The sequence below is a fragment of the Mustela nivalis genome, assembly GCF_964662115.1.
Source record: "Mustela nivalis genome assembly, chromosome: 13".
Taxonomy (NCBI): domain Eukaryota; kingdom Metazoa; phylum Chordata; class Mammalia; order Carnivora; family Mustelidae; genus Mustela; species Mustela nivalis.
The window spans coordinates 29,228,551-29,244,577 of NC_139032.1; the positions used below are offsets into that span (position 1 = coordinate 29,228,551).

At 43.0% G+C, this 16,027-nt stretch overlaps 1 protein-coding gene and 1 pseudogene across 13 annotated transcripts in view; both read left to right on the forward strand.

Annotated features, from left to right (window-relative positions):
* The window catches only part of AOPEP (aminopeptidase O (putative)), a 333,405-nt gene that overhangs the window by 200,658 nt on the left and 116,720 nt on the right, over positions 1–16,027 (forward strand). For 7 of the 12 annotated variants that reach the window (XM_082697218.1, XM_082697221.1, XM_082697212.1 and 4 more), the window contains 2 exons: positions 10,029–10,131; positions 10,761–10,868. The exons of 2 other annotated variants lie outside the window; for them this stretch is intronic. In XM_082697218.1, coding sequence (XP_082553344.1) covers positions 10,029–10,131; positions 10,761–10,868 — 211 coding nt within the window. Of the gene's footprint in view, positions 1–10,028; positions 10,132–10,760; positions 10,869–16,027 lie in introns of those variants that run through there. 3 more of the 12 variants (XM_082697220.1, XM_082697225.1, XM_082697215.1) reach the window with 2 other exon arrangements.
* Positions 11,485–13,643, forward strand: LOC309847206 (ATP synthase F(0) complex subunit C2, mitochondrial pseudogene; annotated as a pseudogene). The gene is made up of 2 exons: positions 11,485–11,612; positions 13,009–13,643. The product of its transcript is annotated as an ATP synthase F(0) complex subunit C2, mitochondrial pseudogene (transcript).

Sequence of the window (16,027 nt, forward strand, 5' to 3'; positions counted from 1 at the left end):
GTACAAATGACCAAAAGGGGAAAAAAAATCAATAAGTTGGCCTTCATCAAAATTAAAAACTTCTGTGTTTCAAAGGGTTCCATCAAGAAAGTGAAAAGACAGCCCACAGAATGGGAGAAAATATTTGCAAATCATATATCTGAGGGGACTTGTATCCAGGATATATGAAAAACTCTTAGAGTTCAGTAATAAACAGACAAATAACTCAATTGGGTAAGGGGAGAAAAAATGGGAAAAGGATCTAAATAGACATTGGAAAAAATGAATGGAATTGAATGTCAGGGGTGTGGGGCCTTTTTTCTGGGGTGATGAAAATGCTCTGCTGTTGGGCACTGGTGATGGAATAGAGATGGGAACCTTATGAGGATACTAAAACCAGTGAATTGTACTTTTTAAAAAAATGACGAATTTTATGATAATGTGAATTACATCTTAATTTTTTTAAAAAAGAGGGATCTATGGAAATCATTGGATATTTTATAACATCTCATAACATCATCGCAGCTTTAGCAGGGTCGGTTAGCAATGCCTGAAGGAGAGATGGAAGGTGAAATTATGGCAGGAGGCAGCTGGTGTCCTCAAGGCACTGGGTGGGACTCAAGGCACCATTTCTAGCACTGGAGGCCTGGAAGACATCTCCACAGTGTCTGTGGTGTAACCACGCACCTAGAGATGATTCACTTCCAAGAAAGCATCCCTCAAGCACAAGTATATATGCATGAGTGTGTGTATGTGTGTGTGTGTGTTTACACTACATGTTCTACCTCCCATTTTTCTCTTAATAATACAATCCTCACTGTTGTTCTGTTATCAACACATGTAGGTTTTTTCTGAATGTTCCACCACTCACTACGTAACTACCTGTTAACTGTTGGACATCTTAGCGATTTCTGTGTTTAGCTTTTCCAAACAATGCTCTGGTGAATGGTCTTACTGTTACTGCACAGCCTGTTAAATAGAAGACTTAAATTGTACACCGTTGCCCATGAGACTGGATAGAGAGCTGTTCTCCCAATTACTCACCCTGTTTTCTATCCTGGTAGGTGTGGGGCTGCAAAGCCAGGCAAGGCTCCACCCCCTGTGGTTTCCAGTCCCTAGTGCCGTGCCATCCTCCGCCCAGGAGGGAAAAGTCCTTCCTCAGTTCCCACAGACCATCTGCTCCTCTTGGATTCATGAGACGAGCCCTTCCGCTGCCTCAGCATACAGCACCACACGTGCTGTTGGTGTACAAAAAATGCCTCTGGCCTCCTTTACAAGATGAAGCTGGTGTTAGTCTCATTTGCCTCCTTTCAGGAGGAATCATGGGGTTTTTTCAGAGAAGTACCAAAAAGTTTTCTCTTGCTCCCTTTTCTCCAAGTTCTTTGTATTCCTGTGTTCTGAAAGTGTGTGGCCGACTGACAGCTTGCGATTTGTTATGATCCCCCTTGCCCTTTTAACCTGGCTTATGAGGATGCACGCTCAGGCTTACCGCATATGCCCCTCTCCTTCACCACCACCCCCCAGACTACAACACTGGAAACAGGATAAGGGAAGCAGTAAGAACTGCTTGAATCCTATATTCTTAGGCTCAATCACTCTCCGGTTATATGTGGTTGAGTAAACTTCAGTTAAGTTTCCTCTAGTTCATTTAGGTATTTGTTGGTTGGTTGGTTTTAATCAGAGTCACCCTTGATGCTCATTTGGCATGACCAAGGCTGCAGGGCAAACCTACTGACTGCATTGCAGGGGATAATGCTGGCTTACATCTAAATGCTGCTGCAGCTGAGGGGCACCTGGATGGCTCAGTTGATTAAGTGGCTGCCTTTGGCTTGGGTCATTATCCCAGGGTCCTGGGATCGAGGCCCACGTTGGGCTCCCTGCTCAGTGGAGAGCCTGCTTCTCCCTCTCCCTCTGCCTGCCGCTATGCCTACTTGTGGTCTCTCTCTCTCTGTTAAGAAATAAATAAAATCTTTTAAAAAATTGCTGCAGCTGAAGCTACGCTGGGCCATTTTATCTCCAAAATCATAGAATATTAGGGTCAGAAATGACCTTTAAAGTGATTTCACCTAACCTCCCATATCCCTGACAGCCAGCCACCCGGGTTCTACTGAAGATTTCCAGGCCAGTTCTCCCTGTTCTAGAAAGCAGCAGATTCCCTGTTGGGTACATCATCTTACAGGGGCTTTCCTTGGACTGGGCTGCCCTGCCACCCTATAACACCCTTCAGGTCATCTCCTTTACCTCCCAAATTGCATGGGATTTGCCTTGTTCACCCCAAACAAATCCACATATTTGAAGACCATGGTCTTTCCTTTCCTGGTCACTAGGTCACAAGTTTTGAAAATTCATTGTACATAACACAAGGTTGGGAGAACCCTTGCCTCCTTGGGTTTGGTCCTTTGTTGTCTTTGTTGACAGTGGCCTTCTCCAATTGTGACACCTAGACTGAACACAGCACACAGTTTGAGGTTCAGCCTGTGAAGAGTGCAGTGGGACTGTTACTGCTTCTCTTATATGGCTGGACCAGAAAAGAATGGACCAGCATCAGTTAAGTTGGGTTCGCTCACACATACAACCATATTTCATTTTTTAAACCACTATGATCTACCTTCTCATTGTGGTCTTACTATCCCAACCCCCTCGCCTTTTTCTCTCTTTAGTAACATTCACTGAGTGGTTCCAATGTGCCAAACACTGTTCCAAGCAGTCTATATACGTTATCTCATTCAGTCCTCAAAATGGCCCCATGAGATTGGTATTGGCCATCTTCCTTCCCATGTGATAGATGAGGAGACCGATGTGTAGAGGTATTAAGCATTGGGCCCCGTTTCCACAGCTAGTAAGTGGCAAGCTGGGATGAAAGTAGAGGAAAGTCTGGCTCCAGAGCCCAGTCTTGACCTCTGCTCTGCTCGCTGTCTGACCCCCTCCCAGCAGTCCTTCCCGCTACCTTCTCATTGCTCCTGTTGAGCCCATCTACCAGTGTGGTTATTATTTTGGAAGCCACATCAATCACCTCTAGCTGTATGCTGAATTTACAGACAATTTAATATATTAAATCTTCTTCATAGGCCAAGGTTAATATTTTTAAAACCTCTGTCCTTATTAACAATTGTCATATTAATTTTCGATCTTCATTTCAGCCTGTGCTTGCTGTTCTTGACCTGGATGCTGTCAGTCAACCAGCTAGACTCCCCAGCTTGGACTGAAATGCAAATCTGTTACACCAGAACATCATGATTCTTTGGGCTCAGCCCTAAGTACTGCTCCGTCCTGGTTCTAGCAAGTAATTAATCAACAGCCTTGAGTTCTGTTTTTTTAACCTACAAACCATGAAACAACCACCAGACACTTGCCACTTCTACATCCATTCTGCTAGCTGCCTGTAAAAGTCTGGGTGCATGATACCCACAGTGAATTTCTGGATGTGGCCTTTTAGATCTTATGCTAACTCCTATAGTTCATCATCTTCTGTTCTAAGCACTCATGAGCTGTCTGTTCAATAATTCAGTCTCAAATTTTGCCTTCTCTCCTCTTATACCCTCTTCCTTGGCAAATCAGAAGAGCATTTGTCTGTCCCCACCAGTCCCTTCCCCATTATCTCCATGACGGTACTCCCAGAGGTTTGTATTGCCGGTGGAAGCTTTCAGAGCTGTGGCAGGTCAGAACCCTGGAAGGGAGTCCCCTTCCCCTGTCCCAGGTATCAGTTCCCACAGAACAATGCTCGCTCCGCCATATACATCATTCTCCCTAGCGGGAAGGTTGGAGCAATGTCGGAGTCAGGTAGTTATGTTGGTTCTATCACCTCTTAACAGCTGGTCTTCTTTATGCTCTGAACATGGTTTCTAAAGCCCCTTTCATTGTCCTGGACATTCTCCATTAGCATCAGCTCATTTTGACTTTTCACCTTCTTGGCAAGGATTTTACAGCTTCTGGGCTCTTGTATTCATCTTTGGGTTTTTGGTTTTTGTTTTTTTCTTTCTCCAGGATAACCCCTCCCCCCGCCCCCACTTCCATCTTTTGAACATGTCCTCTGAAAATTCACCTTATGGAAACATCCTGCACAGTCATAGTGGGGTCTGTGCCCTCCATTTTCTTCTCATCTCCTTTGAAAACATGTCCAGATTCTCCCTTGCTATGTTGAATATGGTAATATATAACTCAGATCATTGTATTCATCTGTTCTTTGTTTTTTCTCTGGGATTATGTTTCTTAGGAATATCTGATTTATGACCACTCAAAACCTGAGGACTGTTTTGGTTTTGTACTGATTCTCATTACCTCCTGCTTTTCTGAATTTCATCTTTCACATTCCTACCCTGCTTATCAAAATATGTGGACTGTTTGTGTTTTCTACAGTTCTGCTAACTACAGAATCTTTCCTTGTCATCTTCTTCAGCAGCTGACATCTCCAACCACTGACTCCTTTCACCGTCAGGGGACAGAATATACCGTTGTCACTTTCCTCTGGCTCCTCGGAGGGAAAGCCTCCTTCTGTCTTATATCATCTCAGCAATTGCCTTTTTCAACACCAGAGCAATACCTGCTGTGTTGGCGACAGGATAATGGTCCCTGACGGGGAAGAAGCTTCAGGCTGGGTAACTGTTAAATCCATTGTAAAAAGCACACAGATAATCAAACTTGCCAGACAGTAGCCCTGACATGATACAACGTCATTCGTTAAAGGTGTGCATGACTATCTGTGCTTCTCTCTGGTAGTCAGGTCGGTGGCAAGGAGGCATATTTTATAGAGGGGAACATTGTTGCAAGAACTAATGGAGGATATAAGATTCCTGTACTTCGAATCATTCCGCCTTCCTTTTCTTTCTTTTTTTTTTTTTTAATACCCAGAAATGTAGTATAATCTTCTCACAGAGTGGTGTGGACTGTGGGCATGTGTGTCAGGAATCTGACCACACCTTGCTCTCTAGAACTTTGGGCGACACCTGAAATTTGTTCTTTCTTTCTGTTTGTTTTCTGATGATTCAGCAAGGAGCAGCTTAAAAGACCAACACCTGAAGGGTTTAAACTCAAAGTTCGGTTTCACAAAGAAAGGCGGAACGGCTCATGTATGTGCCACGTCTTCTTTAAAATACTTATTTTGGAATGATTTTAGGCTAACAAGAAATTACTAAAATAAGAGGTCCTGTATACTCTTTGCCCAGCTTCCCGTGAGAATAGGTAGTGCCGCAGAGTGAGGTCTTGTGAATGGTTTCTCCTGTTAGAGGCAGGGTCAGCGGCATTCTCTGAACTCCAGTCAGAATGTGTGATGACCAAAACAGCAGCATATTCATGCTGGGCTTACAAAATGCCAACAGGAGCTCTGGCAAAGCGCTTTTGGATGCCACGGCAGCCTGATGAGGTGTTTTGGTCACGATCACTATCCCCTTTCCACAGACGAAGGATCGGGCTTCATGAAGTTGGGTGTTTCACATGGTACTTAAATGGCAGAGTCAAGATTCACCCCAAACTCTTAACCAGGGTGTCGGATTGCTTTCCCCATAGGTCTCACCTGTGCACTTAGGGCTCAGCTAAGTACCGTGAGACCCATTTCTGCACAAGGGTACTACTGAACTTCCTCCGTCGTGGGTGGGGTGAGTGAGGGCCTGCTCCCGGCCCTTCACGCCATGTGCTTCAGCCGTGATTGAGAGACAGACAAGCGTGTTGAATCACTGGAAGGATATTGTCTCGTTCCTTTCTGTCTCATGTCCGGGATGCTTAGTCTCTGGCTCAGGCACTAGAGTAGCGAATTTATAGATGAAGAAATCTCGTGGCTCTCGCTTCTGCTGCCAAGGGGTAGGAGATACAGAATGCTGGCAGATGGCCTGTTGGGGCTGTGGCAGAGCCAAAGGTGTTCGGACCCAAGTGGACACACCTGAGCACCTTTCTGAGGCATTTTCCCAAATCCCACCTTTGGTGACACTCCTGCAGAATCAGTCCTTTCTTCGGGAGGTTTGATTCTAAGTCAGATCACTGTGTATCAAATACCACTGCTATCTGACAGCTCTTTCAATGTCCATATTGCTTCTGAGCACAGTGGAAGAGTAAGAAGGCAGGAAGGGAAAGGTCATGCTAATCTTGGTTGTTACAGTTGGTGCCAGGTACAACAGAAACCAGGGGCATTTAAGCACAAACGACCTTGGTAACTTGATCTCTCACATTCCATGTATTCCAGCCACAGGAATAAACACTGGTGTGTAAGTTCAAGAGATACTTAACACTTTTGTGTTTGCAGAGTGCTTCCAAATGATCTGAGCCTCCTCACACTCTCTGTAGGTAAGGAGCTGAGCTTCGGGGAGGGTAAACAGCTTTTCTCAGTTTCTCCACTTCTATCTGGCACAGCCACTCTGGGGGCCTGGGTCTTGGAGAGGTCTCGGTGTTCAGCAAGGACTTCAGTGTTCCATGAACTCGGGTTCCAGCCTCAACTCTGCCACTAATTAGCTTTGTGGTCTTTTCCACGTCTCACTTTCCAGTGCTTTAAATGGGCATAATCATAGTACCTGCCCCAGCAGGTTCTTCAGAGGGTAGGACAGGATATATGTAGGAAGAGCTTGGCAGAGTACCTGGCACAGGGGAATAACAGGAAGTAGGAGCTGATAGTAATAGTTCAGTTCTTCATCCATTAGGAATGAATCTGGCTATAATTAATAGACTAGTAAAGCAATCTTGACTTAAACAAACGAGAGTTCCTTAGACAATAAAAAGTTGGAAGGCAGCCAGTCTTGGGCTGGCCAGCAGCTGAATGATCATTAGAGACTGCTTACTTTCTTTCATTTGATGGATTCTGGTCTCCATAGTGTAGTGACTTACTGTCTCCTGGTTGCAAGGTGGCTGCTGTGCCTCCATCTACCAATCATACTTCTGTCTATTGTAAGGAAAGCAAAAGCTTTCCCAGAACGCCACCTCAACTGCAGTAGATGTCTGCTTTTGTCTTATTGGCCTGGACCATGTCTTTTGACTATTCATAGCTGCCGAGACACTTGGAAATTGAGCATTTTGCTTTTTAGATTTAATTGTATAAGAGGCAAGAAAGAAGGTAGATGAGAATGGGGCTGAGCCAGGTGTGTCTGCCACAGTTTTTTCTGCCTCTCCTGGCGTCATTTAAAATACATACTTTAAAAAAAAAAAAAAACATACTTCACTGGTGCTCAGGTGCTCAGATGCTCAGAGGGCTTAGTTAATCCTAGTCTTATGTTCATGGTACATGAACAGCAAAGCTCCTTTCCTAGACTAATTCTCTTTTATTCTCACAAAGCATGTACTGCTTTGCATGCATCTATTTTTTCTTAACTTTCTGATCGGAATGTTACATACATAAAGTACATAGGTATTTCTAGATGGCTCAGCAGATTTTTATTCTGTATCCTTGCGAAAGCACCACTGAGATCAATATATAGAACATTCCCAGTGTCTCAGAAACCTTCCTCTTTTTCCCCACTCTGACAGTACTCACCCCCAAGGATAACCATTATTCTGGTTATTCTGGTCTCTGTCCCCATCAGTCTCTTTTGCCTCTTCATTGACCATAATTATTTAAGTGGAGTCAAACATTGACATGTAGTCTTTCTGGGCGAGTCAACTGTTTTTGCATGAAGGGGGAATTGATTTGTTTCCTGCTTTGTGTCCGTGCTTTGTCTCTCTGCCTAGACCTGGGATAAGAGGCATCATGAGAGCTGGAGTAGCACAGAAATGGAAGTCACTTTTTTCCCATTCATGGAGTATTTTCCCTCATAAAAACCACTCCCTTAGATTTCTTATAAAGCTTCCCTGCACACTGCTCTCTCCAGCACAACGCCTACTTTAAAAGGAATCTCTTGGGGACTTGTATATTTGCCTTGGATGCTGTCAGCCTAAAAGAATTTTCTTGAACACTTCTTCATTTGGAGAAGGTGAAAGAAGAAAGTAAGAGAGGGATGCTTTCTGGAAGGACATATTTAGGCAAAGGAGAAAAAAGCACCAACAACAGGCGTCACTAGGAACTTGAGCTAGAAGCCAGCCTTTGGAGCGGAGATTGACGTGGGTCCTCTGTGTCCCTCCCCTTCTGATGGTTTCAGTACAAAGCCTGAGGCATAAGAGGCTCACAGCAAGTCTGTTCCTCTTGGGACTGGGAAAGCTGGTTTGGATTTCGGCTGACCCTGAGAAGCCATCCTTCTGCCAGGGCTGTGGGTGGTGGGCTTTGCCTGTCAAAGCCAGGGTGGTTTTCTTTAGAAAAACCCTCAGTCCCAGGACACACTGGAGAGCAGGAATAAAGCTGGTGCTTTTCAATGGAGTCTTAAATGAAGATGAAAGAGACTAGTTATCGTTGCAAGTATGGTCATGTATGTAAGTCAGGGATCAAGCACAAAAATGGAAACTATGCAGTTAGCTCTGGTGGCCGGTTGTTGTCTCTGCTTTAGGAATCTGCTGGTCCCGTGCCTTCTTTCTGGTGAGATAACCTAGAATACTCTGCAGAGACCTAATCAGAGGTTCTGGCTTGGCAGCTAGAACATACTGCAAAGGTCCTGACTGGCAAGGTGGGCCATCTTCAGGCACTTCCATTTGGGTCCAGCATCGCCACATGTTGGTATCTGTGACCATATGGAATTAAGTGGATGGGCCACTGAAACCCATTGCCTCTAACATCAGATGAACAACCTTGAATTTAGCAGTATTAATTGCTAAAAAATTTAGACTATCCTAGTAAGTTTATTGAATAATTTTTGTATCTCTGGTCCTTGCTAGGGGCTTTGTATAGTATCTCAGTTATTCCCCACAGGAACTGGGGAGTTGGGTGGGATTATTCCCCGTTTGCACATGAGTAAATTGAGGATAAGAGAATTTAAGTAATCTGCCAGTGGGGTTGAGATTCAGCACCAGTTCTCTTGGATTCTGAAGGCCACATACTTTGTGACACCACACTACTTTTGAAAAATAAGCTCCCGCCCTTTTTGACGTGCCACCCCGCTGGTCAGCTCTTGCCTCTCCTCACCCCAAATCATACTCTTCAGTCTGTCTGTCCAGTTAATGACTGGTTTTAGAAGAGCGGAAACTGTAAACACCTTGTCGCTCATTTAGATTTTCACTAGTTGTACAAGCTTCATTATTACCCAATTATATTTTTTAAAGGAATTTAAAAAAATACTTAAAGTTATAGGGGCACCTGGGTGGTGCAGTTGGTTAAGCGTCCGACTCTTGGTTTTGGCTCAGGTCACGATCTCAGGGTCATGAGATTGAGCCCCGAAATTTCACTCTGTGCTCAGCGGGGAGTCTGCTTAAGACTCTCACCTTCTCCCTCTGCCCCTTCCCCCCAGCTCTTCTCTCTCTCTCAAATAAAAAGATAAATCTTAAAAAAGAATACTTACAGCTATAGAGCAAAATGGAAAGCATTCTGACAGGTAAAAGTAGACATTGGTTATAATGCTGACCATGACTCAAAACAAGCTGTGAGACTTGGGTTGCAGATTTATTTCTGTGCGCCTCAATTCCCCTCATTTGTGAGAAGAACAGGTTAAAGTGTATGCTGTCAATGCCTCTACCTGTTCTAAAAACATGGGCCATTACGACTTTTCTTTTTGCTTTTGATATTCTAAAATGACTTCAGAGTACAAATATTTCTTAAACCTTAACTGCTTAAATGCAAATTGAGAGAAGTGGATAACATTGGGGCTTTCAGAATTTTTTTTTTAAAAAGATATTAGTTCCTTGCCCTTCTGAGTAAAGCTGCATTTTCCATTGCATTTCCCAGTCCATCAGTCCCACTAAAAGAAAAGCCCTTAGGTTCTTAAATAATTCATATTGGAACTCAGATTCCTTGAGGGTCTGGCAGGCTTTCATGTTGGATAAGATGATGTAAAATATTGCCAATAGCCAACCTCAGGTTGCCAACCCAAATATAAATCCCTCCTTGTTTAATATATGAATTTATAATATAAACTGTTTTAAATTATACCTGGTACAATTGAATAGACCTCAGACACTGTTGAGCAACTTTGAAAATAAGAAATAAGATGATATTAGGATCTAATTATTGAAAAATGTGCATACTGAAATGAAATTTTACCGCATCATTTTAGACCCAATAAAGAGAAAACTGGGCATGTGAGTGACTCAGGATCTTCTGTCATCAAACATGGGCTCAATCCCGAGAAGGTCTTCATGCAGGTTCATTACTTAAAGGTAAGTGCATCAAAGGGGCAGAAGCCAGTTGTTATGGGAGAACACTGTTCAGGTTATACGTATAAACATATAAATAGGGCTGGGGCACAACAAAGAGACTTTCCACATTGTAATGTCATTTGACTGGGCAGGTATCTGAGAGTCCAATATTTAAAACACTCCATACTCCCAAAATGCTACATGAATACAGTTTCCCGGCCCTGTACTTCCCTTCTCTCTGTTTCATGTCAGTTTTGAAGAGCAGAATCTTGAAATTGCTGTTAGGTTCCAAGTGGACGGCAGGAGGAATAAGGAAATATTTTACGTTGCAAAGGCTTTTCCTGCTAGCTGAGGGAGACAGGAGCTGGGCCCCTCTTCACTTTTGGTCCACAATGGACATCAGGCTTCATGTAAACTGAGGAAAACTGAGATGGTGATACCATTAACAGAAGGGTTGAAAGCAAAATAGTTGTTCCCTAGTTTCCAGGTCCAGCCTTACTGGGAAGAATCTGAAGGACAGCCCTCTACAGGTCAGGCAGAACATTCTCTATGTGCAAAAAGCACTGGTGGGAGGTTAGAGTTGGCTGCATAGTAAGCAACTTTCTCATGAATCCATGATAGACATCCTTTTTTTCCTTCCTTTCTTCTAGGGCTATTTCCTTCTCCGGTTCCTTGCCCAAAGACTTGGAGATGAGACCTATTTTGCATTTTTAAGAAAATTTGTGCACACATTTCATGGGCAGTTGATCCTTTCCCAGGTAATTTGTGAGTCATCATGAGTCCATGATACATAATTGAGGGGTATGTGGCATGTGGGGACTAGTATCAAAAAGTATCAAAAGTATCAAAAAGTAGGGAGAAGGGATGCCTGGGTGGCTCAGTTGGTTGGGCAGCTGCCTCCAGCTCAGGTCATGATCCCGGCATCCTGGGATTGAGTCCCACGTCGGGCTCCTTGCTCGGCAGGGAGCCTGCTTCTCCCTCTGCCTCTGCCTGCCTCTCTGTCTGCCTGTGCTCGCTCTCTCTCCCTTTCTCTCTCTGACAAATAAATAAAATCTTAAAAAAAAAAAGTAGGGAGATTTATGATTTAATGCACTAAGAAAAGTAGGGAGTTAATGAGGTGAATACAGGGAAGTGTTGTTTCGGGGAGGAGGATCTCTCCCTATAGCTTTGGGACAGACTGTAACCCAAAGCTGTTCTGTGCACAGGGATGTGGATAGTCTTACCTTATGTGACCTTAAAAACAAAAATAATGCAATCCTGCTCTTCCCCCTACCTGGAATGATCTTTGCAAGGTTGTCTTCTTCTTATCCTTTTGTCTTAGCTTGAATACCACAATCTCAGAGTCACCCCTGCTGAACAGATAATGTACCCGCCATGTTATTTTTGCCCTTTGCCCTTTTCATTGCCTTCATTGTCATTGCCATGATTCATAATTATATTGTCATTGGTGGATCCATTTGTTTTTTTTCTATCTCCTCCATTCTGGGCATGAGCTCAACAAGGTCAGACCATGCTCTTTATCTCACCCCCAATATACAATTGACATACCGTATGTGCGGCATACATATTTGGTGAACGAATTGATTAATAACAAGATACACTGAAATATTCAGACAGCCTGGCCCCCAAACTATCAGAGAGAGACAGTCAGCTTATACTGATGTCGGGCCAAGCTGCACATAGTGAGAAAGTTCGCAAAGAGAGAGAGGCTCTGAAAACAGTGCAGAGAATAGAGGATGCAGCCTCAACACAGATTGGTCCACTGGGTGTTCTTGACATTTGACAGTGGTGCTCATACAGTTTTAAAGTTGTGTTGTCCACAGTGTTAGATGTGATGTATGGGTGTGTACAGTCTGAATACATACAGTGGGAGTAGCATGAGTATAACAAGACGGTTCCTTGCCCCTACATTCTTTTTTTCTTTTGGTTGGGGGGAAAGGGGGAACCTTCCTAAACATATATTTGGAAAGGCATTTTGAAAATAGGCTCATAAGTTTTACATGCTTGGGGACCAATCAGCCCAAACTCCCACTGGCTAAAACCGCTGCACACTGAGCTACTGCAATGTTAAATGAGCACGTTGCCCGTCCCTTGACTTCTGAGGCGCTGATGTCAACTTCCCGTTGGAACACTTAGTGCCCTATCTACCAGGTCGCTCAGGTTTTCTTTTGTTTATCTTTTCTGAACAGCAGATTTATTGGTTTTTCATGACAGCTTTATGGAGATAGAATCCATATGCCATAAATTTCACCCTTTTAAAGTGTACAAGCCAGTGGTTTCAGTATATGCATGAGGTTGTGCAACCCTCACCACTCTGCCATTTTCAGAATATTTTCATCAGTCCCACAAGAAGCCTCATACCCATTAGGTGTCACTGCCCCACTTCTACCCTCCACCCCCACCCCAGCTCCAGACAACTGCAAACCTACCATCTGTCTCTCTGGGTTCGCCTCTTCTGGACATTCCACATAAACAGAATCATAGAATACGTGACCTTCCGTGATGGATTCTCTTATGTAGCACAGTGTGCTCTGGGTTCATGTGGTAGCACAGAGCAACACTTCATTCCTTTATTTTGAATTTTACTTTTTAAACTTTGGTAAAACATATGTAACAAAACTTACCATTTTAACCACTGTAAAATGTAAAGGTCAGCACATTAACTACATTCACATTGTTGTGCAACAGTCAGCAAGAAGCATCTCTAGAATGTTTTAATCTTCCCAGACTGAAACTCGGATCCATTAAATGATAACTCCACCTTGTTTCCTTCTCCCCCAGCCCCTGGCAACCATCGCTCTACTTTCTGTCTCTAGGAGTTTGACTGCTCCAGATACCTCATATAAGTGGAATCCAACAATATTTGTCCTTTTGTGACCTTTTGTGACTACTGGCAAGGTTCATCCATGGTGCAGCACATGTCAGAATTGCCTTCCTTTTTAAGATTGAATATTCCAGTCCTCTCTGCACTGGGAACAGCTCTCCTGCTACAGCCCCTCATTCCCTGAAAATGTCAACGTGTGCAGTGCTCTTCTCCACCTCTTCTTGGTCAGGAGCACCTCTCAGCTGTTGAGCTGATAACTGTCTGCAGTGGTGCTAAAACCACCCAGGACACTGAGAGATGAGAGCCTCAGCAGCCTGGCAGCCCCACATTCCCTGACCTTACTTATTTCTAGCTGCAACTTCTGCATTTCAAGGGACATCTGCTGCAGCCAAGTTTATTAGGGCTGGGGCTGCCATGGTAGGGGTGGCTAGCTCTGGGGCTGGAAATGGGACTGTGTTTGAGATTCCTGGCATCATTGGTTATGCCAGGAATCTCTCTCTGAAATAACAGATCTTCTACACCATTCTTGGCTTTGCCCTCTTGGACACCATGGGGCTCTTTGGCCTGATGGTGGCCTTTCTCATCCTCTTCGCCATGTTAAGGAGCCGTGTCCACCTCCCATAGGTCTTTCTCCTGTGTCTCATCTGCCCTGTATGTTCCTTTTCCTATACCTCTCCAGACAGCCTGGGGAAAGTGGTTGGCTCAGGGTTGGACAGATAAAAAAACAAATAAATACTGTATTAATAAGAAAAGAAAAGAAAAACTGAATATTTCATTGTCTTTATGGACATTGCCACATTTTTTTTTTTGTTTATCCATTCATCCATTGATGAATGCTTAGGTAATTTACAACTCCTGGCTGTTGTCAGTAATGCTGCTCTGAACATTCATGTACAAATACCTGTTTGAGTTTCTGCCTTCTAGTCTTTTTTTTTTTTTTTTTTTCAATTTGAAGATCTTACCGGTTTTATTAAGATTCCTGAATCAGGCAGAATCCCATCTAGAAAGCAGAGGGGAGCTGGAAGGCGCTGTACACAATGGAAGGTTGTTGTTGTTGTTTTTTGAGTAGTATAAAACAGTGATTCTTTTTCTTTTATTTAAAATTTTTTATTTTTTATAAACATATATTTTTATCCCCAGGGGTACAGGTCTGTGAATCACCAGGTTTACACACTTCACAGCACTCACCAAAGCCCATACCCTCCCCAATGTCCATAATCCCACCCCCTTCTCCCAACCCCCCTCCCCCCAGCAACCCTCAGTTTGTTTTGTGAGATTAAGAGTCACTTATGGTTTGTCTCCCTCCCAATTCCATCTTGTTTCATTGATTCTTCTTCTACCCACTTAAGCCCCCATGTTGCATCACCACTTCTTCATATCAGGGAGATCATATGATAGTTGTCTTTCTCTGCTTGACTTATTTCGCTAAGCATGATACGCTCTAGTTCCATCCATGTTGTCGCAAATGGCAAGATTTCATTTCTTTTGATGGCTGCATAGTATTCCACTGTGTATATATACCACATCTTCTTGATCCATTCATCTGTTGATGGACATCTAGGTTCTTTCCATAGTTTGGCTATTGTGGACGTTGCTGCTATAACATTCAGGTGCACGTGCCCCTTTGGATCCCTACATTAGTATCTTTAGGGTAAATACCCAGTAGTGCAATTGCTGGGTCATAGGGCAGTTCTATTTTCAACATTTTGAGGAACCTCCATGCTGTTTTCCAGAGTGGCTGCCTTCTAGTCTTTTAATTGTATTTGAGGAACTGCCATACTGTTTTCCACAGTGATTGCACCATTTCACATTCTCACCAGCAGTGCACAAGAGATACTATTTTTTCACATCCTTACCAACAGTTGTTTTTTTAATAGTAGCCATCCTTGTGGGTGTGAAGTGGTATCTCACTGTGGTTTTAATTTGCATTTCTCTGATAGCTAATGATGTGGAGCTTTTTTTTTTTTTTTTTAAAGTAGGCTCCACACCCAATACTTGAACTCATGACCCTGAGATCAAAGAAACTCAGGTTTGGGGCTGCCTGGGTGGCTCAGTGGGTTAAGCCTCTGCCTTCAGCTCAGGTCATGATCTCAGGGTCCTGGGATCGAGTCCCGCATCGGGCTCTCTGCTGGGTAGGGAGCCTGCTTCCTCCTCCCTCTCTCTCTCTCTCCCCCTCTCTGCCTACTTGTGATCTCTCTCTGTCAAATAAATAAAATCTTAAAAAAAAAAAAAAAAGAGAGAGACTCAGATTCCACCGACCTACCAAGCCAGCCAAGGTGCCTGGGTGTTGAACATCTCTTCATGTGTTCATTGGCTTATTGGCTTTTTATATATCTTCTTTGGAGAAATGTCTGCTTAGCTCCTTTACCAATTTTTTATTTGGGTTGTCTTTTATTTTTGAGTTGTAAGAGTACTTTATATGTTGCAGATTAAGGTCCCCTATCAAATATATGATTTGCAAATATTTTTTCTCATTTTATGGGTTGTCTTTTTACTTGATAATGCCCTTTGTGGCACAAAAGTTTTTAATTTTGATAAAGTTCAATTTATCTTTTTTTATCCTTGGTTGCTTATATGTTAGCTATCTTATGTAAGAAAACATTGCCTAATTGAAAGTTATGAAGATTTACTTCTGTTTTCTTCTAAGTGTTTTATAGCTTTAGCTCCTATATTTAGGTCTCTTATCCATTTGAGTTCATTTTTGTATACGGGGTGAGGTAGGGATCTAACTCCATTCATTCATGTGAATGAATATTCAGTTGTCTCATGACCATTTGTTGAAAGATTATTCTTTCCTTCCATTAAAGTGTCTTGGAATTCTTGTTGAAAATCAATTGACCATAAATGTAAGAGTTTATTTCTGGACTCTTAATTCTGTTCCATCAATCTGTATTTTTGCAGGTACTACAGTAAGTTTGGAAATTATTGCTTTTCAACTGACACACACTCATTATAAAAGTTCAAGCAATACATAAAAGTACAAAGAAAAATGTGAAATGCTACTTAAAATCCCACCACCTGTAAATACCCATAATTAATATTAGGTGAACTTCATTCCAGAAATTACACTATTCTCTCTCTTTCTGTATATTT